The sequence below is a fragment of the Eulemur rufifrons genome, chromosome 9 (genome assembly GCF_041146395.1).
Source record: "Eulemur rufifrons isolate Redbay chromosome 9, OSU_ERuf_1, whole genome shotgun sequence".
Classification (NCBI taxonomy): domain Eukaryota; kingdom Metazoa; phylum Chordata; class Mammalia; order Primates; family Lemuridae; genus Eulemur; species Eulemur rufifrons.
The window spans coordinates 12,931,236-12,958,444 of record NC_090991.1 but is presented as its reverse complement, the minus strand read 5'-3'; the positions used below and the strand labels follow the sequence as shown (position 1 = coordinate 12,958,444).

The 27,209-nt window shown below is 53.1% G+C and overlaps 1 protein-coding gene across 1 annotated transcript in view; it reads left to right on the top strand.

The window, feature by feature from the left end:
• The window catches only part of SPNS3 (SPNS lysolipid transporter 3, sphingosine-1-phosphate (putative)), a 52,000-nt gene that overhangs the window by 13,146 nt on the left and 11,645 nt on the right, over positions 1 to 27,209 (top strand). Inside the window, exons 4-9 of the mRNA XM_069483445.1 lie at positions 3,935 to 4,071; positions 4,649 to 4,800; positions 5,447 to 5,513; positions 6,606 to 6,754; positions 7,498 to 7,650; positions 12,202 to 12,391. Coding sequence (XP_069339546.1) covers positions 3,935 to 4,071; positions 4,649 to 4,800; positions 5,447 to 5,513; positions 6,606 to 6,754; positions 7,498 to 7,650; positions 12,202 to 12,391 — 848 coding nt within the window. The remainder of the gene's footprint in view (positions 1 to 3,934; positions 4,072 to 4,648; positions 4,801 to 5,446; positions 5,514 to 6,605; positions 6,755 to 7,497; positions 7,651 to 12,201; positions 12,392 to 27,209) is intronic.

Genomic DNA, 27,209 nt, shown 5'->3' with positions numbered 1-27,209 from the left:
CGTCTGATGGCCACCACTTATCTGTGAAATAGAATTCAGAAGTCAGATAGTGGTCTCGGGAGGGGTGGCAAGATATTTGTTTTAATGAAAAAAATGAAGCCAACATTTTTCTTACAGGGGCCGGGCACAGTGGCTCATGCCTGTAATCCTGGTACTCTGGGAGGCTGAGGCAGGAGGATCGCTTAAGGTTAAGAGTTCGAGACCAGCCTGAGCAAGAGCGAGACCCCATCTCTACTAAAAATAGAAAAAAAAAAAAAATTAGCTGGGTGTGGTGGCACACGTCTGTAGTCCCAGCTACTTTGGAGGCTGAGGCAGGAGGATCACTTGAGCCCAGGAGTTTGAGGTTGCTGTGAGCTGTGATGACGTCACAGCACTCTAGCCCAACAGAGTAAGACTCTGTCTCAAAAAAAAAAATTTTTTTCTTGTGATCAGTCAGATTTATCCAATTGGCTTGGCGAAGCAGGACGGGCTTTATGACTTATACTCTGCAGCTGACATTTCCCACAAATAGAATGAACTTGATCTGCAGCTCCAAGAGTTTGGATGAAAATATAGTTTAAAAAATACACAGTGACACTGGAAATCACATTCTTGGCAACTATTCAAACTTACAACAAAAACATTTTAAATTTTAGCTGAAAATGTGTAAAGGAGGGCGTATGTCTATAAACTTCTTTGCAATCACGTGAGCAAGAGCTGGAAGACCACTGCTTTAGACTATGGCTCTTCCCACTTGCCCCTCGGTCTTGGGGCAGAGAGGCCGGCAGCTGGTGCTGGTCTTCTAGTCATATTTGTAGCCAAAGTGAGACCATCTTGGTGCAACCTTCTTGATTAAATAGATAATGGGAGTTGGGTCAACATTTCCCTTCACTGGTTCTTACTGTGGGGTCAAGATTATTGCTACAAGGCCCTGGCCGTGGGGTGGGGGAGGGGGGGAGAGGGAGAGAAAGAGACAGTGTGTGTGTGTATGTGTGTGTGTGAGTGTGTGTGTTTGGGAGGGAGCAAAGGGAAGGATCATCTTTGCAGAAGCAGCCCACACAGGTGCATGGAAAGGGCAGTGGGCTTGGAGGCCTGATGACCAGGCTGGTCTCTGGTGGCCCCAGGTGAGTCTCTTCACTTGTCTGGGTGGCCGTGTGGCCCTAGACCCAACCTGCTCTTTATCCACATGGATGCAGGGAGGGAGAAAGTGATGACTGAGAGAAGAGTTTAGTCAAATTATAAGACAGAGGTGCAGCCCGGCGTGGTGGCTCACACCTATAATCCTAGCACTCTGGGAGGCCGAGGCGGGAGGATCGCTTGAGCTCAGGAGTGTGAGATCAGCCTGAGCAAGAGTGAGACCCTGTCTCTACAAAAAATAGAAAAATTAGCCGGGCATGGTGGCGCATGCCTGTCATCCCAGCTACTTGGGAGGCTGAGGCAGGAGGATTACTGCAGCCCAGGAGTTTGAGGTTGCTGTGAGCTATGATGACCCTGCTGCATTCCACCCTGGGTGACAGAGAGAGACCTTGTCTGAAACAAACAAAAAGGTGGGGGGAGAGAGGAAGGGTGGGAGGTGGGGAGAGGCAGTGATCATGCTCCCCCCGCCCCAACCCATGGGACAGAGAGGCTGCTGGAGTTAATTAACTACTAATATTTAAAACTAACACTGACGTGACCCTTACCATGTGCCAGGCACTATTCTAAGTGCTTTAAATATAAACTTATTTAACCTTTACAGCAATCCCACGAGGCAGGTATCATTATGCCCATTTTACAGATGATGAAACCGAGGCTCAGAGAGGTTATGGGACTTGCTGAAGCTGGGATTTGAATGCAGGAAGCCTGCCTGCAGAGTCCATCTTTTAACTCTGTGATCATTAACTACTCCCACCGTGGCAGAGATGATTTGGATTTGGAGATGCCAGGAATGAGGAGTTCCTGCCTTCCCCAGGTGCCTGCAGGTTCACAGAGCATTTGCAGATTTAAGGCATGTATATCCTGCGCATGATCCCTGCATATGGGGGATACGGAGAAATATGTTATAACCTTTGGGTAAAGAAGATGTGCATAAGCAAGGCATGAAACAATCCCCCCAGATTAATAAATCTGACTACATCAAAGCTAAACACTTCTATATGATGGTGATTGAAACTATGCAATTAGCAATAACAATAGATAACATTTATTGGGCATCAACATAAAGCCACTCAGGTAACTTTTATATGCTTTATTTTGCTTAATTCTCTCAATAACCACGGGAGGTAAATGCCATTACAAGTCTGTAGACGATGAAAGGAGACCGTGGAGGGTGAAGGACTTTGACCAAGGTCACATAGGTAGAAAGTGGTGAGTCAGGATTTAAATCCAGCTAATCTAGTCCCAGAACTTAATTCTTAAGTATAAAAAACTGGGAGAAATTATTTCCAAAATATATTCAAAGTCAAACAATAGCCCCATAGAGAAGCGGGTGGAGAATGTAAACGTAGGAACTGTTGCTCCATCTCACGGGGAACAGAGACGGCGCAGACGAAAACAGCAGCAAGATGCCGTTTGTTTTTCAACCATCAGATGAACAAAAATAAAATGATGGTTATATGCAGCCTTTTGGGAGGCCTATTTTGGCAGTAGCTAATAAAATTTTAAATGCCATTGACACCAAAGATCATTCTCTACGGAGTATTAGGTTGAGCCATATTAAATTGTCATTTTTTGTAGGTCAAAACCGGCCTAATTTCCACAATTGCACGTGGCTCAACCCAATACTAGAGTAGGTCATGGGGGAGTGGGAGGAGCTGGAGCCTGAGCTGGGAAGAATCTGGACATTCACTGGGCTCAGGAAATGCCAATCATCTGTGCTCAGTGAATGGAGACGCAGGTGCAAAGCCTGAAGCCCTCGGACCAGGTGGGGGAGGATCCAGGCCTGCCTTCTCCATCTGCCGGCTCTCCCAGCGTGGAGGCGGGGACTCACCGTCCTCCCATCTTCGGAGGGTGGAGGTGATTTTATTTAAGGAATGGAAGCAGCGTGTGGTATGTAGTCATGCAAAGATGCAGCCGTTTCTTTATCCTCACAGAATAGCAAACACGTTCATTAATCCAGCCGCCAGTATTAATAAGGGTTTACTTTAAAAATGGTGTAAATACAACAGTGTCCAGGGAATATTTTACCTACTTAGGAAAACCAGCTCTTTCCAGCCTCCTGGCATCATCGCTGGTTTATTGCCAATGTTTTACAGTGTGCTCTAAACCGTCCTCATCTGCTGGTCACAGCAGGCTCTGGGCTGACCTCCCTTTCCCCCGAACCCCCCACCCCACTCCCAAGCAGGGGTATGAGTGAAAAATCAGACCAGTCCGGATATCCAGGCTCATAAGGGTCAGGTTTTTTTTTTTTTTTTTGAGACAGGGTCTCCCTCTTTCCCCTGGGCTGGAGTGCATTGGTGTCATCATAGCTCACTGTAGCCTCCAACTCCTGGGCTCAAGTGACTCTCCTGCCTCAGCCTCCCGAGTAGCTGGGGCTGCAGGTGCACAACACCATGCCTGGCTAATTTTTTAATTTTTTTGTCAAGACAGAGTCTTGCTGTGTTGCTCAGGCTGGTCGCGTGTTCTTGTAAAGATAGGAAACTGGCATCCACTCCGTGCCGGACTCTCCACTCTCAGTTCTCATCTCACCTTGGCCGGCCTGGGAGGGGTATGCTGTCATCTCCGATATTGGAGAGAGACTCCGAGAGGATGCACGTGAGCAAGTGGCAGAGCTGGGGTTTGCACCTGGCCCAGTCCCCGATGCTTTGGGCCATGGGGCGCATGTGGAACGAGGATTGTGAGATCCACCTCGTGCCCTGGACCCACTGTCGAGATGCCAGTTTGTGGTATCCGGGTCAAGCCCTTCCCTGGGCCTGCTGGTCCGTCTGCTCCGCCATGTCGTGGGGGGATCCAGGCTGCCCCTGTGTGTCTCTTCCAGTCTTCATCGGCTGCCTGCTGCTGTCTGCACCCGTGTTCGGCTACCTGGGCGACCGACACAGCCGCAAGGCCACGCTGAGCTTTGGGATCCTGCTCTGGTCAGGGGCTGGGCTCTCCAGCTCCTTCATCTCTCCCCGGGTAGGTGCCCACACCCCTGCCCAGGCCCCTAGGGACCTTCCCTCCCCTGCTCCCTCCCTGATCCAGCCCCATGGGAGCAGGAGAGAGATGGTTCTGCTCCATCCCTGGCCCTGGCGGCTCAGGAGTTGCACTCCCAGGGCTGGGAGAGAGGTGAGGGCACAGCCTCCAGGCCCGAGCCTGGGCAGGGCAGAGCCCGTTAGACTTTCTTAACAGGAGGCTTCCTCTCTTGCACATCCCGCTGCTGCCCTCAGCTTCTCTTCCGCCGACTCTGCTGGGGGTGGTGCTGGGGGCAACAGCCGCTATCTGGAGGAGCTGGCCAGTCGGCAAGGGCAGGACCCAGGAGAAGGGCTCCCCTGGGCACGGGGGCAGGCGGTGGCTGCGGGCACCCGCAGGGAGCATCTGTGTGATTGGGGAACCTGGTTGGGGAGGGTAGTGAGGGGTCTGTAGCCCTGATCCCCTCTCCCTCCTCTGTGGGCCCATGTCATCGGGTCCCGTTGGTCCCTTTGACAAATTCTTGGGTCCCTGCCCCCCTGGGTGATTTCTGGAACTCACCGTGGTCTTGTGCTCGCCTGTCCAGTATTCCTGGCTCTTCTTTCTGGCCCGGGGAGTCGTGGGCATGGGCACAGCCAGCTACTCCACCATTGCACCCACCGTCCTGGGCGACCTCTTCGTGAGGGACCAGCGCACCCGCATGCTGGCCATCTTCTACATCTTTATCCCCGTTGGAAGGTTGGTGTCACCCCTGGGTCCCCTTCCCTAGGGGGTAAGCTGAGGCCCAGAGGAGTCAGAGCAGGGGCTGGGCAGGGGCAAGGAGAGGTCAAGCTAGGAGGGCAGGGGTTTGAGTCCTAACACTGCACCTTCCTCACCATGTCAGTTTCCCTCTCTGAGCCTCAGTTTCCTCATCTGTAAATGGGTGCAATAACACCAACTGATGGGCTGTGGTGAGGAGTAGAGAAAATGAGGATGCTCCCAGCAGGAGTAAGAAAGCAGCGTGGCAGTGTGGCCGACTCGGGGAGAGGCGGGTCCTGCACCCCACGGCAGGGTGGGACAGGCTGGGATTTACAGTCAGGCCCCGGACTCTGACCCACGTTTCCTGAAGTCGCCTGACTCAAGCAGGGCCGCACTTTGGGCACGAGGGGTATGTATCTTCATATGTGCAGAGAGTGGCGCCAGGGGGTGGGCCGGCAGCCAGAGGTCACTGGGGACTTGACCAAGGGCAGTGGACATCTGGGCCTCACGTGGCCTGGCTTTCTCAGTGAAAGGGCTGTGAGCCCACAGAGAGCAGCTCCCTGGTGGGGGCACCCTGGGCCAGGCCGGCCTTGGGGCCTGGCTCCCTCCCTCCCCTGACGCCTGTCTCCCTCGCCCCCTGTTGCAGTGGTCTGGGCTACGTGCTGGGTTCGGCCGTGACGGAGCTGACTGGGAACTGGCGCTGGGCCCTCCGAGTGAGTCCAGCTTCCTTCTCTTCCCTCTGCTTCCCCCCTGGTCCAGCAGGGACTTTCCAGCCTCGGGTGGCCTTTGCCCCTTGGCATGGTCCCGGCGCCATGGGGGGTGGTCAGACATTGGCAGCTCTGGACTTTTGGGACCTCAGATGGAATGTGGGCTGTGGACGTCGTGGCCCTGGGTTCAAGTCCTCGGTTTACTAGCTGTGTAATTTCAAGTACGTCACCTTCCTCTTGGGAGCCTCAGTTTGCCTGTCTGTAAAGTGGGGATAGTAAATGCTACCTGTGGAAGTTTGGGGATTAATGAGACGGGATAGGGACTTCCTAGTCCAGGGCCAGGGCACATAGTAGACCCTTAAGGACCAGCAGCTGGGGCTACTCAGGTAGCTGAGCCAGGACACCTGGGAAATTACCAGTGGGCCCTGCCGGGGCTGCAGCCACCATTGGCTCAGACTCGGCAGGATATGGACCGAGGAGAGGAGGAAGGAGCTCTGGGGGCTCAGTCCTGTGTGAGCCCAGATCTCTGCGGAGCCGCCCCTGGGCCAGGGAACTGGCTTGTGAAGCCACAGAAGCTGCAGCTGGGGCCTTGGGGCTGGGTGGGCTTCGAGGAGGTGGGTCTGTCTTTGCTTGAATAAGAACTTGCTCATGGCTGGAGCTGTGTGAGGGCTGCCCCAAGGCAGGTGGAGTCTGAGCAGGGGGACCTCGAGGAGAGGACACTAGGGTGGGACCGTGTGGCAGATGGAGCAGGGGCCAGGACAAGGGCCAGTTCTCGGGGCAGCAAGTACTTGGTAGTCAGGGCACCCATTTCCAACCGTCTCGGCCCACGGATCCCTACAGCGTAGAGTACACGGGGGACAGACAGGAACTAAATCAGGTCCCGAAGGGATCCCACTCCCCAGAGAGGCTGCAGGGTGAGGGGTGAGAAGCAGCGGTGTGCTCAGCTCTGTGTATAACCAGCACCCAGGAATAGTGTCACCCCCGCCGCCAGGGGCTGGGCCACAGAAGTCAGACACGGTGGCTGGCCACAGTCACCCCCAGGGTCTCCTGGGCTGCGGAGCGTGTGGCCCTGAGCATCCTGGGTGCTCCTGTCCCCAGATCATGCCGTGCCTGGAGGCCATGGCCTTGATCCTGTTCATCCTGCTGGTTCCAGACCCGCCCCGGGGAGCCTCTGAGAAGCAGGGGGAGGCGGCCGTGGGGGGCCTGAGGAGCGGCTGGTGTGAGGACATCAGATACCTGGGGAGAAAGTGAGTGTCCCTGCTCCCCCCTGTAAGCCATAGAAAACCCCTCTCTGTCTGCTCCCGCATCACTGACCTCCCTCTCTCCACCTCCAGGCAGCTCTCCTTGATTGTCCCAATGTTCACAGCCCTGTTCTTCCTCTGAGGTGTCCTTCCATCATTTGGGGCTCAGCTCCCATCACCTCACTGTGGGACAGAAATATGGACAGGGAGGGAGGTGGGCGGTGTGAGCTCCAGCCTTGCCCCCGCCCCTGCCTGACCCCTAAGTGACCCTGAGACCCGGAGCCTCACTTTCCTAGTTTACTCAATGAGTATAATTCAGCTGTGCTTGCTGGGAGTTGCTGGGAGGATACTGGGAGTTGGTCACTCACCTCTCCAAGCCTCAGGGGAGGGCACCGTCCTCTGTCCCAGGCATGCTGGGGGAGGCAGACGGGCCAACTGCAGTCTGGCCTCGTGGCTCACTGCAGCGTGGGGACAGCAGGGCCCAGCTCTCTTTGTCGCAGAGCCGTGAGATGGTCGAGGGGCTCGGAGGAAGATGGGGCAGGCGGGGACAGCTTCCTGAGGCCTCTCAGGATGGGGAGATTTGGTCCTGCGGAGAGGAGGGAGGAAGGCACAGCGTGAGGAGAGGTGTGGGGCTAGGCTGGGCAGGGGGTCTCAGCAATGTTGGGGAGGCTGGAGCCTGGGGTGCCAGGGGGACAGGCCCCTTCAGCCCAGCACTCTCCCGACTTCAGCGGGCGCATCTTCTCTTGCAGCCGGAGTTTCGTGTGGTCGACCCTCGGAGTGACCGCCATGGCCTTTGTTACTGGAGCCCTGGGCTTCTGGGCCCCCAAGTTTCTGTTTGAGGCCCGTGTGGTCCACGGGCTGCAGCTTCCCTGCTTCCAGGAGCCGTGCAGCAGCCAGGACAGGTGAGGGTCTCTGGGGGCCTGGGCATCTGGGCCAGCCGAGGGAGCGCTTGCTGAGGAGGCTCTGAGGTTCTGAGCTCCAGAACTCAGTCTCCTGGGGCACACGGTGCTGTGTGAGGTCCGCAGGGCGTAGGAGCCAGCTGGCAGGCCGGAGGCCGGTGTCTAGCTCTGGCTGAGTCCCTGCTGCCCTGGGTGGTCACAGGCAGCTCCCTCCTCGTCTCTGGGCAGAACTCCCTGTCTTCCCACTGTCAGGCCGTTTTAGGGGTGAAGAAGACACTGGCAGGGGAAGGGGTGAGGCTTCTGTGTGAGCCTGCAGGGTTACAGGGGTCTTAGGCAACTGTCCTTTGGAGGCGCCCATAGTGTCTTCTTGTGGTCATCCCATTCATCCCATTTTACAGGTTGCAAATTGAGGCACCGGGAGGCCTCATTACTGCTCTGGCTGAGGCATTTCCTGTGTGCATTCATTTGTGCTCTGCGTCGTCTGAGACACCCAGAGTCCTGCAAAGCTGCTGGGACGTGGGAGGCGCTGGCACTCTGTCCTCAGGGGCTGTCCTCTCCCACCTCCTGTCTGCTGTGCTCGGCTTCTGTCCCTACCACCTTCCACCCATCCTCCGAGGACTCCAGTGACCTACTGGTGTTGAGTCAAGGACATCTTTCAATCCTCCCTGACTTTTCTTCTCCTCCTCCTCGGAGCCCTCAGTCCTAGCCTCCTCCTCCCTTCTCAGTCCCCTTGCTGTCCTCTCTTCCTCTCTGACCCTGCCCTGATGGGCTCCTGGGAGTTGCTCAGGGCTCTCTGCTGGCTGCACCCATGTCTGCCTCCTCCTGCCCTCCTCTCTTGCCTCTACCTGACTCCCTGATGCCCAGAGGGAGCTTCATGTGATTTCCAGGGTGTCCCTGGCGTCTCCTTGTGTGTGCCTTTGCCCCCGCTGTGTCCTCTGCCCATAGCTCCCTTCCCTCCTCATGACTTCTTAAGCTTTCACTGTAGTTCAGCCCCTGTGCTGAGTATCACACGTGTAAAACCCTCAATGGAAGGTATTCCTGTGTTACAAATGAGGAGATGGAAGATCAGAGAGGTTAAGTGACTTGTCCAGGGTCACACAGTGAACGAGTAACAAGAACCAGCCAGGATGCAAACCTTTCTGACTCCACAGCTGGTGCTCTGAAGCTCCACGTCCTGTTGCCTCTGGAGACGGCCTGTTGCTGTTAATTGATTTGAGCATCTCCCCACTTGGCTGTGCTTGGCTTTCTGGCACATAGTAGGTGCTCAGGGAAAGCCTGTGAATGAATGCATCGAGCGAGACTGCAACGTTTGTCTTGGCTGTGCAGCTAGATCGTCCTCTCTCCAGAGCAAAGACCACCGGAATCCTAAAAGCCAGGCATGGCGGATCCTCACAGCAGCTGGGCAAGTGGGGGGAAACAGGACTCAATGTCGCTTCACGCGTCAACTGGCTGTATAATCCCGGCCAAGCCGCTTCCCCTTTGGCCGGCTTCAGCCTCCTGGCTCTGACTCCACCCCTTTGCAGACCGGTGTGAGAAACTGGCGTTGGAGTGTGTGTGAGTTTCTGTGGTTGATGTAACAAATAACCACCAGCTTGGTAGCTTAAAACAACAAAAGTTCATTTTCTCAAATTTTGGAGGCTGGAAGTCCCTTGGTTTCGCTGGGCCAAAGTCAAGGTGTCAGCAGGGGCCACCTGCCCTCTGGAGGCTGTGTGGGAGAGTCCTTCCCTGTCTCCTCCCGCTTCTGCTGGGTGCCAGCATTCCTTGGCTTGTGGCCGCATCACTCTGAGCTCTGCCTTCATGGTCACGCTGCCTTCTTTTCTGTCTCCAGTCTCTTGCTATGTCTAGGCAATGAGGACACTGGGATTACATTTGAGGCTCACTTGTAATCACATCTACGAAGACTATTTTTCCATAGAAGGCAACATCCACAGGCTGCAGAGATTAAGGGTGGAGACATCTTGTGGGGGGCATCATTCATGCTACCACAGAGTGGGTAGAAGGTCCTCGAGTTGGGGTTCTGCACAGATCTCGGCTGTTACCATGCCCTCCTCGGTCAAGATAAGCCCCACGGTGAGGGTGGGGCAGGGGCAGGAAGCTGCGGGACACAGGATGCCAGCTCAGGAAGCAGGGAGAACTTCCAACACTCAGAGCTGACGTGGCCCAGATCGAAGGAGCTGCATGGGGAGGGGGGTAGTGATCTCCCCATCCCTGGGGGGTGTGTAAGTAGAAGTTGGACAGTACTTGTCTGGGCCATTGTGCAGGGGATCAGCGTGGAACTTTTAGGCCTTCAGAGGCTCTCTGGCCTCTGAGAGTCTGTGATCCTGGGTAGGGGAGGGAGACACGAAGGGGTTGGTGGCTGGGTGTGCCCTCTGGCTGTACTTCCTGCTCAGGGGCCAGTGCGGTGCCCATCCGGGAAGCCTGTCTGAGTGGTCAATCCTAAGTCTCACAAATGTCTCAAGAACCTGCCAAGGCCGGCTCAGACCAGGACTTGGAGGTGGCTAACGTTCATCCGGGATTCGGGGTCACTTGACTGGGCTGAGCCAGAGCCTTGCACAGCTTGGAAGGCTGAGAAGGTTCAGAGAACACCCTTAAGCTGCCTAAGGACACACATGCTTCTGTCTGGTAGGCAGACGGCCAGGAGGCCCTGGCTGTGCCCCTGAAGGGCTGTGTGACCTCAGACAAGTTCCTGCCCTCTCTGGGCTCCATACTCTCTCCTATACACTGACGTAGATGGAGTGGGGGAATGAACTCATTAATTCTCAGCTGTGAGATGGACATTTCACAGAAGTTGTTCAGGGGAGAGGTGTTTTTTTGGTGGCACTCAGTTTGTCGATAACCATAGTCTTGCACCTAACACATTCTAACATCCTGACGGGGACTGTGAAAGTAATAGCAGGGCACTGGCCGGCCACCACTTCTAGTGGATACTGGCCGGGCGGAGAAGGGGGGTGGGGAAGAGCGTGGGCCGACGCAGGGAATCTGGCAAGCTCGGGGCAAGCTCAGAGTTCCCAGCCATTTGTGCAAAAGGAGGGAGGGAGGGAGAGGGGAGGCGTGTGTGTGCCAGCAGGGCCGGTCCCGCAGGGAGCTTGCTCAGACAACAGGGAGCCACTGGGGGGCTGGAAAAATCCTGGTTAGTTTGTCTTTTCTTTCTTTTTTTTTATCAGTTGCACAGGCAGCAAGGTTTGTGTTTTCAAGAGTTCACGCTGGTCAGTCTCAGCCAGCCCTTTGAGCTCCTTTCAAAGGAGGCTTCGGTTGCAGAATGGAGCAAGAGGGTGAAGATGTAGATTCAAATCCTGGTTCTGTCGTTTACTAGCTGGATACTCTTGGCCTTAACCTTCCTCAGCCTCGCCTTCCTCGTGTGTCCATCTGGGAATTCTGGGAGGGATCGATGAGTCCTTTGGCTCCACACACTTCTCTCGTGTGGCCAGCTCTGTGCTCCTAGCATGGAGTCAAGACAGTGAACCACACCTGTCACTGGGCGAGTGACCCTGATAGTAGAGACACGGAAGGTGCCATGGGGACTGACGGGAGTGAAGAGATCAGCCAGGGAGCAGGGGAAGGCATCCCCAAAGAAGGGACATTTGGGGTGGGTCTTGAAGGATGAGTAGGAGTTTGGCAGGTGGAAAAACTGGTGCAAGGTGTCCCAGATGGAGGAACGAAAGTGTGAGGTGGGAGTGGGGTGGGGGAAGCAACTAGTCTGGGGGGAGAGAATAGAGCTGGGGCCTGGGGTTGGGGTGAGCCAGGGTCGGATCCTGACCCTGGGAGCCATGTACCCTGTGTGGAGTTGGGCCCAGACCCGGCGGGTGTCTGAGAGCTGGTGGAGAATTTTAGGCAGGGGGTGGGAAGGGACTGGTCAGGTCTGTGTTCTAGAAAGCACTCTCTGAGGCCCTGTGTGGAGGCTACTCGGGGGGCAGGTCTCCGAGCAGGGATGTGCAAGGGGGAGCCACATGGAGAGGAAGCAGGTCTAGGAGTGGCTGGGAGAGGGAAGGCAGGCAGGAGGCGGTGCTTGGGAGGTGTCAAAGGCAGGGAGCGGAGGGCTGGGGCTCACAGAGGGAGTGTGCGGGCGATGGGGCCGGTGTGTCATAGGAGCTCACTAAGTACACAATCCCGTGCCCCCGTTCCTCTCAGTGTTGGGGCTGGAAGGAGAGAAGCTTTGAGGCCTGAGGGGGACCCTAGAATTAAGATTCCCGAGTGGGGCACCACCTTTGGGTGGTGAGAGGTAGAGGTCACTGGGGATGAGGTGGGCTGGGGCCTGCGGTGCTGGGGTGCTGGGTGGTCACCCACGCGACCGGTGGCACCCCCAGGATGAGGCAGAAAGGGGGTAGGGCAGGGCAGGGGAGGACAGGGGTCCCCGATCTGGGTCCCCAGGCCCCAGAAGCATTGGTCAGGAGGGTAGGAAGGGGTAGGTCAGGCCAAGGGCCCATAGCCATATTCTCTGCAGGTACCAGATCATGCACCTGGGCCAGGTGGCTAGAGCTGGGGCTGGGGGAGGGACGAAGGGCCCTATCCTGACCCCACCCAGCTGACCAAACCCCCTCTTCTCTTCCCCGTCAGCCTGATTTTTGGGGCAATGACCATCGTGACCGGCATCATCGGGGTCATCGTGGGGGCAGAGGCTGCAAGGAGATACAAGAAAGTCAACCCAAGGGCTGAGCCCCTCATCTGTGCATCCAGCCTGCTTGCCACAGCCCCCTGCCTCTACCTGGCTCTCGTCCTGGCCCCGACCACCCTCCTGGCCTCCTATGTGAGTGACAATGAGGGCCCCTGGGGAGGTGGGGTGGGCTGGGGACGCCTGTTCATACAGGCTCACGCCGTGCCAGGTCCTTACATACATCATGTTGATCCCTCCTTCCAGGTAGAGCTTGGTAGCCCCATTTTACAGATGAGTAAACAGAGGCTTGCCAAGAGTTACACAGCGAGGAAGGGGCAGAACTGGAATATGAACTTAAGTCTTTCTGACTCTGAAGCGTGTCTTCTGAGGCCCTGGCTAACGTGTTGATTTGAGATAATGGGACTCATTTATTCCCAGGGCATGTTGTGAGCTCAGGAAGAAAAAGTATAATTCTCCCAGCTCACAGAAGAGGAAAGCGAGGCCCCGAGCAGCCATACCCAATTCAGACACTGCTTTAAGGGTGACAATCGTGACAATATCCAATTTTCCAAATCCACATCCCATCATATCCTTCATGTGCGTCAGGCTCTGGCTACACCAGTGACACGGGCGCTCACACCCCCCAGCCTTTGCTTGGGTCCCTTCCCTGCACTAAGGGCACCATTTCCTCTTCTGTGCGTCCCGGAATCCTCCTCCAAAAGCCTTCCCAGACCACTCTATCCCGCGTCGGAATTCACATTCCAGCTTGGGCTCAGCCCATGTTTGGGTCCCACCAAGCATTGGGGTTTACGGAGCTGTGTCCACAGACGGGAGCCCAAAGGGCAGGACCGGGTCCCGAGAAGCTCTGTGTGCAGTGTCCCTGGCTCCCGCAGCCCCAGCCCTGCCTGTCCCCCCAGAAGGGAAGGGGCCACTGCGTGTGGGAAGGTGGCTCCAGTCCAGCCCTAACCAGATGGGCTGGAGCTCCCGTCCCTGCCCCCATTCCGAGACCCTGGCCCTGTCACCGTAGACACGGCTGCCTTGCACACTTGTACCAGGCTCTCTGAGCAGGCTGGATTCGGAAAGCAAATTCACAACGGCTTTGTCGTCCTCCCGCCAGCGTGGGTGGCTTTCCCACCTGTGACCACCTCCCGCACCTTTTCCAGCCACACTCTGAGCTTAAAAGTCTGGTCCCATTGAAATCAGACCTTTGGCTCTGCTTCCAAATAAAGCTTCTATCCGGGACCAGACAATTGCGCGAGACAGAGGGGGAGCTATAGCCTGTTCCGTTCTCCTTGTCCCTATTTCTGTCCCTCAACCTCGATGCTGCTCCTCCCCCGAGATTCTGACCCCCCCCCACCCCCCCGTCACCCCCCGGCCCCGAGGCTGAGCCAAGTATTACCTGTGTCTGGAGTTGTTCTTGTTGTCAGCGCCCTCCCTGTGGCCGATGCCCTGATGCTGGGCGTGGGGACACTTCTGAGGGTGTTTGGGGGCCTCTGGCCCTGGCTTTTGTGTTGCCCAGTTCCTTGATGCAGGGGTTGCCTTTCCTGCTGGGCCCTCCTGCCCGGGCAGGCAGTGCCGTGGGGGTCCCCTCTCATGACTGTCCTGCTCCCCTCCACAGTGGCCATTTGACCCCCTGGGCTCCCACGGCTGCCCTCTCCCTGCACCCCGGCACTGCAGACCGCTCCATCTGCTGCTCCTGCCCTCAGGCTTCCCCAGGGGGGTCAGGCCCAGGGTCCATGCCCCTGAATGCCAGATGACACGCGTCTGGGTGCCCTGAGCACGCCCTCTGTGAATGTCCCTCAGTCCACCCTGGTATAGGAGGGTCAGGATTAAGCTGGTGTCCAGCCACAAAGAAAGGCCGCCTCCCTCCCTGGCGTGCACTGCCTTCTCTGTGGGGGTCACCTGAAGCCCCTCACACAGGAATCTTTCCATAAATCCCGCAGCCCGGCTCTCCAGCCTTGGCTATGCAAGCTGGCGGGGGCCTCCCGGGACAGTTCCCTCCCTCTCGCCAAGTCCTGAAGGTGCGTCTGGCGCCTCTCTCAAGGTGTGGGCGCTGCTCACCCGCTGTCCTCAGCCTTGGGCTTCAGCGGAAATTCCTGGAGACGAGAAAAGTCCTGTTATCATTTCCTTTTGCACATGCTCTTATGTCATCCTCAGTACACTTTGAGGAGAAGGTTTTTCCTCATCCCACTTGACAGATTGGAACACTGAGGCCCAGTGACAGCAACAGACAAATAGTGGGACAGACAAAACTCCAGCTCAGCTCTGAAGACCCCAAAGCCTGTGTCCTTTGTGCCACAGTGACCCTAGTCACCCCGTGGGAGAGAAACAGAGCCTGGTGTACCCCGATGCTAATAGATGCCTTAGTACCTTTCGGCTGGGGGAGCAGAAGAGTGACCGGGGCCACCACTGCGGCTGGCGGGGGCTGAGGGGCCTGACCTCGCAGGAGGCTGAAGCCCAGGCAGATGGAGGCCCCGTCACAGGTCTGTCCTGCACCGGCCGGCTGGGGCTGGGGACCCCCCGCCAGCTCCGCTTCTGCCACTGCTCTGGTTGGCTCTGGGAGGCGGCTCCTTGGCTGTGTTTCGGGGACACAGCTGCTCCCCCACCCTGCAGCCTGGCGCATCTCCAGAGCTGGATGGCTCATCGAGAAGTGACATTGCATCTTGGCTGACAAAGCCAGCTCGAGAAACTCTTCTCTGGGCCTACCCCAGGGCCGGGGGACTAGAAGGTGGCAGGACAGCGGGCAGGGCCAGGACGCGTCCGCCCTCCAGCTCTGGGAAGCTGCTGGGCCTGGCGTGGTACCCAGCAGCGCTGAGCCCAGTGGCCGGAACTCCAGCCCCTCACAGGTGGTGCAGGTCCCACCGCTGTCCCCACGGCTCTGTCTGTGCCTCTGTGATCCACGCGGATGCTCTGACCTGAGATTTAGGCTCCGCTCCTCCTCCCCACCAACCATCGGCCATAAAGGCCTTAGCATCGCCCACATCTGCCCTCTCCTCCCGCCCCTCTGCCCTGCCCTGCTCAGGCCTTGCTGCTTTCCCCAGGACTGTTCCCGGAGCCACCTTCCCGGTCTCCCCGCCTTCCCGCTCACCCACCACAATCTGTTCTCTGCACACTGCCAGAGTGAGCTTGCTGATGCCGCGGACCTACCCTGCTCAAAAGCCTTGCATGACTCCCTGGTGCCTCTGGAGCCAGGTCCAGCTCCTCATCCTGGCATTCAAAGCCCCTCATGAACTGCCCCGACAACCTTAGGGGCCTTATCCCCCCATAGCAGTCCTGCCATACAGGACCCCTCCTTGTTCCTAGGACGTACCCCATACTTCCCCTCCCTCTGCTCCACCCCTACTCCCTTCTCCATACGCCCAACTCATTCTGGGCCTTCAAGGGCCAGCATGACGACATCTCTCCTCGGAGACCTCCCTGAGCGCTGGGCCTGGCCCTCTCTGCCTCCCATCCTCAGCGCTCTCTTCCTTGGGTCCCGGTTAGTTTTGCTCTGAGTCCTCTCAGCCCCATCTGTGAGTGTAGCCGGCCCAGGTCTGGTCCCAATCTTTCTCAGCGCTCCAGCCCGAAGCACAGTGTCAGGCCCACAGGGGTGGGGTGGGGGTGAATCTTGCTGAGTGAAGTGTTGAGTGACCAGTTATCTGCATTCATTTGTTTCTTCAACAAATATTTACTGAGTGCCAACTGAGTGGCAAGCTAGTTGAAACGCTGCAGATACAGCCGTGCATAGAACATACCAAAATATTTCGTCCTTAGGGAACTTACATTCTAGTTGGGGGACACAGACAACAAGCAAGATACATAAGCGACATTCACAGTATTTCAGATTATAATAAATGCTTAGGAGAAAAGTAGAGTTTTTTTTTTTTTTTTTTTTTTTTGTTGAGACAGAGTCTCACTTTGTTGCCCAGGCTAGAGTGAGTGCCGTGGCGTCTGCTTAGCTCACAGCAACCTCAGACTCCTCGGCTTAAGCGATCCTACTGCCTCAGCCTCCCGAGTAGCTGGGACTACAGGCATGCGCCACTATGCCCGGCTAATTTTTTCTATATAGATTTTTAGTTGTCCATATAATGTCTTTCTATTTTTAGTAGAGACGGGGTCTCGCTCAGGCTGGTCTCGAACTCCTGACCTTGAGCAATCCACCCGCCTCGGCCTCCCAGAGTGCTAGGATTACAGGTGTGAGCCACCGCGCCCGGCCGAGAAAAGTAGAGTTGCGAGGGGAAATAGGGAGTGTGTGAATGTAGGAGGGAGAGAGCTGCAATTTTATGTAGTGTGGTCATTGTTGAATGAAAACCTGCAGGAGGTAAAGGAGTGAATTTTTTGGATATTTGGGGGAACAGTGTTCCAGTGAGAGTGAACAGCAGCTGTAAAGGCTCAGAGTCAGGAATGTGTCGGGTGGGTTTGAAGAACAGCAAGGAAGCCACTGTGGTTAGTGAAGAGAGAGAATGGGGAGAGGGAGGTGAGGACAGAGATGACGGGTGCCGGATCACGGAGGGCCTTGGGGGCATTGGGTGGAACTGGCTTTTACTGAGAGTGAGACAGGGTTTTATTCTAAGAAGCCGGAGATCTGGCTTTTGTCTTCTGTGTCTACTGAGATGATCATGTGGCATTGTCCTTTTATCATATTCCTGTATGTGTTGCATTGACTGCTATTTTATGTTTAACCGACCTTGCGCTCCCAGATTATATTCTCCCTTGGTCTCGGTTGTGCTGGGCTGGACTTGGTAGTACTGTGTTGAGGATTTTTGCATCTATATTCACGGGGATACTGGTCTGCAGTGTTCTTGTGGTGACTTTGCCTGGTTTTGGTATCAGGGTAACGGCTTCAGAATGAGTTGGCCAGTGTTCCTTCCTCTTTTGTCTTTGGGAAGAGTTTATGAGGAATTTGTTAATTCATCTTTCAATGTTTGGTAGAATTTACCAGTGAAGCCATCTGGTTCTAGGCTTTTGTTTGTGGTAAGTTTTTTGATTCCTAAACTCAATATTTACTTGTTATAGGCCAATTCAGATTTTCTATTTCTTCTTGAGTCAGTTTCGGGTGTTTCTGTCTGTCCAGGAATCTGTAGGTTTAGTCTAGGTTAATCTAATTTGTTGGCACATGGTTTATGATATTTCTTTATAATCCTTTTAGTTTCTGTGAAGTTGGTAGTAATGTGTTCTCTTTCACTGAGTCTTCTATTCTTGGTCATTTTAACTAAAGGTTTGTTAGTTTTGCCGATCTTTTCAAGGAACGAACTTTTTGGTTTCATTGATTTTTCTCAGTTGTTTTTCTATTGTTGGCTTATGTTTAATAGAATCACTCTGGCTGCTCTCTTGGGAATGGACCTGGGGGCAAGGGCAGAGGTAGAGGCTGTCGCCAGAATGCAGGTGAGAAGTGAGGGGAAGGGGCTTGGACCAGAGTGGCAGCAGTGGGGGTGGTGAGAGGTGGGTGCAGATCTATTTTGAAGGCAGAGCTGTCAGAATTTCCCGATGGGTTCCATGCAGAGTATGAGAGAAAGAGGAGTCAGAGATGAGTTCTAGGATACCGGCCTCAGCAGCTGGAAGGAGGGAGAGGCTGTTAACTGAGATAGGAAAGTGAGCCGGAGCAGTGGGTGTTTGGGGGGAAGATCAACAGCTTGGTTTTGTACATTCTGAGTTTGCGGGGGAGGCTGACATCCAAGAGGAGGTGTTAGCAGAGAATTGGATACCAGAGACTGAAGTCCAGGGGACTTGGCATCATCTCTGATACTTCAGTGGGTGGGGACTGGCTGCAGTCCACCACCATGGATGTCATTAGGTTTTGGGGGACTAAGGGGTCAGCATTAGAAAGGGTGTCCAAAGGGGGCTGCGGAATTGGCTCTCGTTGGGCTTCAAGATAGGAACAGTCACTTTATCCTCTTCTACCCGCCCACCCATCCATCAATCCATCACTTCCCTTCTCAGACTGCAGGAATCCAAGACTTTCTTGCACCATCTCTGCTGCTGAAGGAGCAAGTCCTGGGAAGATAGGCTCTGTGCTCTGCTTGGGAAGGGCCCATGGGAGGGTGGGCATGCGTGCTAGTGTGTGCTAGTGTGCACACATCTAAGAGTGAATGTATTCGGGTCTGTGAATATGAGTGTGTATATGTGTGCTTTTGTAGGTATACATCTCTGAGGCCGTGTGTATTCATGCTAAATGCCTATTATGTGCACATGCATATTCATGTTAATTTGTGTACCTATATGTGCATGGTGTGTACGAGTGAGTCCACGTGTGCTGTTCTGTATACTCATCTGTGCATGAGTGTGCACGTACACGTGTATCAGGACATGCAGATAATTGCGTGGGACGTGCACGCACATGTGTATCTGTGGCCGAGTATAGCTGTTCTCCTGCTAATTTTGTGGCTATAACTGCATTGTGTGGGAAGGAGGGGGTTTTGGCAGCACAGTGTGTTTGCTCCCAGATTTCCCGAAGTAGGGGCCAAATTGTGCTGCCTGTTTCAAAGAAATGAGGTTTTCTGAGCCTATAAAGTCTGGTCTGGGGCCTTCCCTGGGGGAGCCCAGGCCCTGTGGCCACCTGCAGGCTCAGAGGGTTCCATCTCTTCCATCTTTCCAGTCCCCTTGGCAAGGGAAGTGGACTTCCCGGCTGTTAATTAGGGTCCAGACACACACGCAGCAGGTCTTGGCTTGCACCCCCTTCCTTGGCCTTCTTCCCAGAGCCGCTGCCCTTTAGAGGAGAAGGGGTTTGTGCTCAGAGGAGGGACCGAGCCAGAGGTAGGGGCTCCACCATCGCTGACCGGGGGGCTGGAGGATGTGGCTGAACGTTGGCAATCCCCCCTTGGGTGGGCTCTGTGGTCACAATGGGGGGACAGGAGCCGGGGTGTGGGAGAAAGCACGCAGTGAGGTGTCTGAAAGAGCTGGATGTCGTTCCTGCTTCTTTCCTTGCTGGCTGTGTGACCTAGGGCAAGATCTCAACCTTGCTCAGCCTCAGTTTCTCAGCTATAAAATGGGAGTGTTACTAACTAGAAACCTCTTGGTTTCATTGAGCAGATAAACGAACTTCTGAGCCAGTTCTAGTTAGTACGGATAGGTAACAAAACTTAGCGGCTTAAAAGAACAGAAACATTTCCTTTGCTCACAAATTTGCAGTTTGAGCAAGGCTCAGGAGCGAGAGGGGATGACTTGTCTGTTTTCCGCTTGGTGTTAGTAGGCAGGATGGAGGGGATGGATGATCAAAGGCTGGGGCTGTCTGGCGGTTGATGCTACTGGCTGAGACCTAAGCTGGAGCTATTGGCTGAACACCTGCCCCCGGCCTCTCCACGTGGCTGGGCTTCCTCATGACATGGTGGCCAGGTTCCAAGGAACATCCTGAGACAGAGCCAGGTGAAGCTGTATTGCCTTTTATGACCTACCCTTGAAAGTTATCCTTGAAAGTTACACTTTTGCTGCATTCTATTCTTTGCTTGGGCCACAGCTTCCCGCTCAGATGAATGGGGTGAGGAAATGGACTCCATCTTTTGATGGGAGGATCCGTGATCTGAGAGAGCATGTGGGATTGGAAATATTGCCGTGGCTGTCTTTGGAGAATACAGTCGGCCATGGTCCCTGGGGGCTCCTCCTCCACTGTGCCCTGGGTCCTGCTGACGTCTGCAATTGGAGGGAACAGCGTCTGTGCAACGGCTGCAAAGGCCCCCAGGTGTGGCTCTCTAGTTCCATGCTGCTCTTCTGGTTTCACAGGTGAGAAAACTAAGGGGCAATTGCTCACCCTCAAAGCCCTGCTTGGCCTCCTGGACTGAGCAAGCAGTGATGTCTGAGGCCCCAAGGGGGCAGAGCTGAGGCCATGGCGAGGTGGCTGGGAGGCAGGCCTCCGCCTGGAGGAGCAGCAACGTCCACTCATCACATTTTTCCTGTGTACCAGACACAGTCCCAGGCACTGGGGTACAGCATTGAACAAAACAGGCAAAAATATTTATGTAATAAACACATAAGATAAATACAGGTTGAGCGTCCCTTATCTGAAATGCTGGGGACCAGAAAATTTCAGAATTCTTCAGGGTTTGGAATATTTGCATTGTACTTACTGGTTGAGCATCCCTAATCCGAAAATCCAAAATCCGAAATGCTCCAATGAGCATTTCCTTTGAGCATCACATCAGTGCTCAGAAAGTTTCAAATTTGGAGCATTTTGGATTTCAGATTTTCGGATTGGGGATCCTCAGCCTGTAGCATGTTCGATGGGAATGAGTTCTGTGGAGAGTAACAGAGCAGGCAAAGGGGACAAGGAGAGCAGTGGGGGCAGTGCCAGGCGTTGGAGGGAGGGGCCTTGCCGAGATGGTGACGCTGCAGTAGCCACCAGACGCAAGTGACAGCAGGAGCCGTGCACACGTAAGGTGAGGCTGGAAGAGCCCTGCGTGTGGGGGCGACAGCCAGTGCCAAGGCCCTGGGGGACAGTGCGTGGCTGGTGTGTTTGAGGAAAGGTGGCCGAATGGGCTGAGCCGGGAAGAGCAGAGGAGATGAGGTCAGAGGAGATGGCGATGGGGGAGGGGGGTGCAGATCGTATAGGGCCTTGTACGTCTGTGGCTTTGGCTTCAAATGTGAGTGACGGGGAAACCATTAGAGGGCGTCTAGCATGCAAGTGAAATGATCTGACTTATGGTTTGTATCAGGTATCTATTGCTGCGTAACAAATCACCCCAAAACTTAGTGTCTTGAAACAATGATTCACTATTTCTTAGGATTGGATGGCTTGGTTGGATGTCTCCTCTGCTGGTTTTGCCTATGTTCACTCACGTGGCCACCTTCACCTGGGCTATCGGCTGGGCTGGAGTGCTCACGCTGGCCTTGCTCAAGTCAGGCCGTCAGCGGGGTCCCCTCAGTTCTTCTCCATACGGCTGCTCATTTTCCGCTAGGCTAGACCAGCCTCCTTACACGGTGGTCTTGGGGCAGCATTCTAAGACAGCAAAAGTGGAAATTGCAAAGTCCCTTAAGGTCCAGACCAGGAACTCAAATAGCATCCCTTCTGCCTTATTTTATTGGTCAAAGCAAGGTGTAGGGCCAGCCCAGGTTCCCCGTGGGAGGGGACCAGGTGCAAAGGTGTGAGGATCAGCTTGGGCCATTTTGTGATTGTGGCCCACGCGGTTTAACAGGAGCTCTCTGGCTGCTGTGTTGAGGGTAGAATGGAAGAGAGCAAAGGCAGGACAGGAGAGCAGTCAGGAGGTTTCCCAATGATACCTGCAAGAGATGGTTGTGGCCCGGACTCTGGTAGTTATGGAGGAAGTGTGGAGTAGAGATCAGATTCTGGGTATTTGGAAGCAGAATCAACAGGATTTCCTGAAAAATTGGGTGTGAAGTGTGAAAGAAAGGGAGGACTTGAGGGTGACTCCAGCGTTTTTGGCCTGAGCAACTGGAAGGAAACATGGAGTGGCCGCTCACTGAGATGGGGAAGATGGAGGGAGGGGCGGGGGGTTCTTTTGGAGAGGGTGAGATTACGAGTTCCATGTTAGACTTGTTAAATTTGAGATGCTGCTTAGGACATTCAACTGGACATGTTAAGAGGCAGTTGGGGCCAGGCGCGGTGGCTCACGCCTGTAATCCAGGAGTTCAAGAGCAGCCTGAGCAAGAGGGAGACCCTGTCTCTACTAAAAATAGAAAAAATTAGCCGGGCATGGTGGCTTGCACCTGTAGTCCCAGCTACTTGGGAGGCTGAGGCAGGAGGATCACTTGAGCTCAGGAGTTTGAGGTTGCTGTGAGCTATGATGATGCCAAGGCACTCTAGCCTGTGCAACAGAGCGAGACTCTGTCTCAAAAAACAAAATAAAAAAAGAGAGGCAGTTGAATATATATGAGTCTAGAGTTCGGGAGAGAGGTCTAGGTTGGTTATTTAAAGCCTTGCGACTGAATGAGGTCACCAAGGGAGTGAACACAGATGGAAAAGAGGAGACCTGAGAATTGGAGGCATTCCACACTTCAGGGTGTGCTGTGTGATGCCACCAGTAAGGTCCAAGGCTGGGACCAACAATTCAATCTGCCACACTGTGTCAAATGCTTTTTTTTTTTTTTTTTTTTTGAGACAGGATCTTGCTCTGTTGCCTGGGCTGGAGTGTAGTAGTGTGATCATAGCTCACTGCAGCCTGGAACTCCTGGGCTCAAGCGATCCTCCTGCCTCAGCCTAGTTCTAGCTGTGTCCAGCCTCAAATGACTTTTATAATTTTATTTGGAGGACACTAAAAAAAAAAAAAAACAAGCAAAGGCAGAAAAGCACAAAGAGGAAAATCACAGTTATTCATATTGTCATCTTTAAGAAGTAGCTACTCTTGGCTGGGCATGGTGGCTCATGCCTGTAATCCTATCACTTTGGGGAGCTGAGGTGGGAAGATTGCTTGAGGCCGAGAGTTTGAGACTAGCCTGTGCTTAAAAAAATAGCCGGCATGGTGGCACATGCCTATAGTCCCAGCTATTTAGGAGGCTGAGGGAGGAGGACTGCTTGAGCCCAGAAGTTCGAGGCTGCAGTGAGCTATGATTGTGCCCCTGCTTTCCAGCTTAGGTGACACAGGGAGGCCGTGTCTCACAAAAAAACAAAAACAAACAAACAAACAAAAACAAACAAACAAACAAACAAACAAGAAAACAAGCTACTCTTAGCATCTTGGCCTGTTTGCTTCCACATTTGTTATTTAATTAGGCACCCATCATTCTGTATGCGTCTCTCTCTATACACATATGGTTAGTTAGAAATATTTTTATTAAACCGAGGTCATATGATAGTGTAATTTTTAAAAACAGATTTATTGAGATATAAGCCATATATTCTACAATTGACCTATTTAAAGTGTGCAGATCAATGGTTTTCAGTATATTCACACAGTTGGGCAACCTTCACCACAATCAGTTTTAGAACATTTTCATCCCCCCCCCCCCCCCCCCCGGAAAGAACCTTCAGTTGCTCCTCACTTCCCCCGGTCTCTCTCTCCCCACCCCGACCCCCACCACCAGCCCTGGCCCTAGGCAGCTACTAAATCTATAGATTTGCCTATTCTGGACATTTCATAGAAATAGAATCATAATATTTTCAATTAATTTGTTTGAATCTACCTGAAGAAACTGAAGTAAAATCAAAGGAATTAAGTTTGAATTAATTGCAAAACTTTGGACTCACTGACGAATACTAGCTGGAAAAGAGAACACCAGCCTCGTTATACCCCTTCTCCCCCTTCCTTCCCCAGCCTCCTGATTTTTGTCAGTTATATTATTATTTTTACATTTTCCTAGATTTGGAACATTCACAGTCTGTTCTTGAAGAATAATCCTTGCAGTTGTTTAATAGTTGCCCCATATTTAAATAGATTCAATACTTATTATTAGTCTGTTTATATGGATTCTGCACTGCTGCTGAGTTATTTATTTTGCTTCAACTCATAACTGGGTAGATTTTGTGGTTAAGCAGTTTTTTCACCTCCTCCCCACCTCCCTCCCCCCCCAGCCAAAAGGTGAGAGAGTTTGTATTGCTTTGGTTCGTTCATGTTTGAGATTGTCTTCCCTTCTTTGATTCTTTACTTGAACAACATCATATTGGGTGAAATATTCCTGGGTCACCTTTTCTTTTCCTCAGCACTTTGCAAACATTTGCTGGGTTGTCTTCTGTTATCAAATATAGCTGTGGACAATAACATTAGCTTGATTTTTTTTTTTTTTTTTTTTTTTGAGACAGAGTCTCGCTTTGTTGCCTGGGCTAGAGTGAGTGCCATGGCATCAACCTAGCTCACAGCAACCTCAATCTCCTGGACTTAAGCGATCCTCCTGCCTCAGCCTCCTGAGTAGCTGGGACTACAGGCATGCGCCACCATGCCCAGCTAATTTTTTCTATATATATTTTTAATTGGCCAGATAATTTCTTTCTATTTTTAGTAGAGACGGGGTCTCACTCTTGCTCAGGCTGGTCTCACATTCCTCACCTCGAGCAATCCGCCCGCCTCGGCCTCCCAGAGTGCTAGGATTACAGGAGTGAGCCACCGCGCCCGGCCACATTAGCTCGATTTTTAAAAATCCTTAATGTTGATTCATCTGGATACCTGAAGATTTCATGATTTATTCTTGAAATTCAAAATATCAGCTGGTGTACTAGTCATCTGTTGTTGTGTAACAAATCACCCCGACACTGAGCAGTTTAAAGCAACACACCTTCGTGTTCTCACCGGTTATGTGGATCATGAATCCAGGCATAGCTTAGCTGGGTCTTATGCTTCATGGTCTCTCAGAAAGCTGCAATTAAGGTGTTGGGTCTGTGGTCTCATCTGAAGGCTCAGCTGGGGAAGAATCTGATTCCAAGCTTACTTGGTTGCTGGCGCCATCCACATCCTTGGATTGAAGGCCTCAGTTCCTTGCTGGCTGTTGGCTGGATTCTGCTCTCAGTTCCTTGTCACGTGGACCTCTGTCGCACCGTGACTCGCTTCAGTAAAGTGTGCAGGCTGAGAAGACACTAAAAGAGCCTATTGAAGGAAGTCACTTATATGACCTAATCACAGAAGTGATATGCCATCACTTTTGCTATATTCTACTCACTAGAAGCAAGTCGCTAGGTCCAGCCCCAGAGGAGAGTACAAGGAGCCACGTCGGGAGCTGCTTACCCCAGTTAGGTTATGTCGAAATGTTAAACATTCCATATCATACCAAAATTTCCTCATTACCGAGTTCTTCCGATCTGTGGAATCACCATTGAGTAACCCCTTCCCCATTTCTCTCTTTGAATATTTCTTATGTTTACTTGTCCAGTTTTTCACTTGGTTGGATCATGTTCAGGGCCGGGACTAGGGTGAGGCCAGCAAGACATCCAGGGGGCAAGATGGCAGGAGGCATTGCTCTCATTCCTGGGGACCGACCTGTCCTTCCTTGTGCAACCCGGAGAGGGAGCAGTTTGTGCCCTGGTGCCTTCTTGCCTGGCTCAGCCCCAGCCCCGATCGTAGTGTTTCTGTCTTCTCCATCACTTGCTTCTCTCTAAAAACTGTATTCTCTTTGTCTTTTTAAAAATCACCAGTCAGTGAGAGTGTCTCAAGCCTTTTCTCTATATCAGCAATTCTACTTTCATTGGTGCCTATTCTGTTTCTAGCTATTTTTAATTTATTTGTTCTGTAATTTATTTGTTTAGTTTATTTTGCTCCCCCATTTCTTTCCTTAGGTCTGTGTTTCCCTTTCTATCTCATCCGCTGGGATGTTCATTTCATCCTTGAGCTCTTTCTTTATTGAATTAATATTCTTATCGTATTGTTTTGTACTTTGAAGCAAAATAAGGAATGTCCTGCTCCTTCTCTGCTCATCTATTTTCTAGGTTGGGTTCTTTTTCTTCCCTCCCTCCTTCGCTTCTCCCTTTTCTACAGCATGTTTCCATAGTTCACGTGCTGAGTGCCTCCCCCTAATGAGGTGTGGGCACCTCTGCTCAGATATTGAATTTGCTTTAAAACAATATATGTATGTATATTTATTTTGGTAGAGATGGGGTCTTGCTATGTTGCCCAGGCTGGTCTCAAACTCCTGCCCTCAAGTGATCCCCTGCCCTCAGCCTCCTAAAGTGCTTGGGATTACAGGCTTGAGCCACTGTGCCTCTGAATTTGCTTTGATTTAGTGTGGTGTGGGTGACTTTTGTCCTGGCTCTCTTCCTGCCTTTTCAGCGACCATTCTTTTCTCCAAAGGGGCTGTAGTTTGAGTTGAGCATTAGGCTCTGCAGACTTTTCTGTCACCCGAGGAAATTGCAGGGCTCAGGGAGGCAGTGAGGAGTCTTTGTTAGAACACCTGGGCCCTGCCCCGTCTTCTGGGATTCAGGTAAATGCTCTATAATAGGGTTCATGCTACATAATTACTGGGTGCATCCCCCTCTGAGATGGGGGCTGCCTGGGGCCTTGAGTGATGTCAGCGACTGCTGTCATTATTCACTTCCCCCACTTTTACCCCTCTCTCCCTGCTGACTCTCAGTAAAGACACCTACTCGGTTCATTTCTCTCTGGATCTGGGAGGTTTTGGTGAATGGCTTTGGGGATGGGGGCTGAGAAGGGCTAGACTCTCTGTTCCAGAATCATCTGCTTTTTTGCTTGGCTGCCAATATTTAATGTTTATTTCATTAGATTTTGTTCTTCTCTTTGGTGAAAAACAATTTTTTCCTGACTTAGTATTTTTTGCTTCTGAGGGAGAGGAAAGTCTATAATACAATTTCTTTTTTTTTTTTTTTTTCTTAGATAAGAGTCTTGCTGTGTTGCCCTGGCTAGGGTGCAATGGGGTCCTCATAGCTCACTGCAACCGCAAGCTCCTGGGCTCCAGCATCAGCTAATTTCTCTATTTTTTGTAGAGATGGGGGCTCACTGTGTTGCTCAAGCTAGTCTTGAACTCCTGGCCTCAAGTGATCCTCCTGCCTTGGTCTCTGAAAGTGCTAGGATCACAGGTGTGAGCTACCGCGCCCGGCCTATGATGCAATCCCAATCTTTCACCTTTGCCCAGGAGTCGACCCGGTGACCTTTAGGCCCCTTCTAGCCCAAACTTGATCATGATAACTCTGAGTTCTCTTCTTGCCAAGGAGAGGTGTGGCCAGAACCACAGAGAACAGAGCCAGTGTGGCTGTCACTGAGGCCTTTATAGCCGGGAGGGGATGCTGTCCTTCCCAGCCTTGAAGACTCCTCAGTGAGGACCCGGGATGGAGGCCTGGTGTCCTCCCCGTTTGGTGCCCACAGTGGAGATTGCGAGGTGGTTGGCAGGGATCAGCCAGGATGTCTGTCCCCTGTATCTGTGGTCAAGGTCAGCCAAGGATTCAGAGGACGGCTGTGGGATCTGTTCTCCAGTCGCCGGGGTGGCACAGAAAGCTGGGCTGTGGGAGGTCCCTGGCTCAGGGGAGCTTTCCTCCCGCTTCCCTGACTCGGCCCTTGGGGGGCTTCTTGGATGAGCCCTTTTTCTCTTGCTTTCTAGGCTGGAGTAAGCAGGCCCTACCAGGGGCTGCCTCAGATGGCCTGAAAGAGGCCACCCCCCTTGCTCTCAG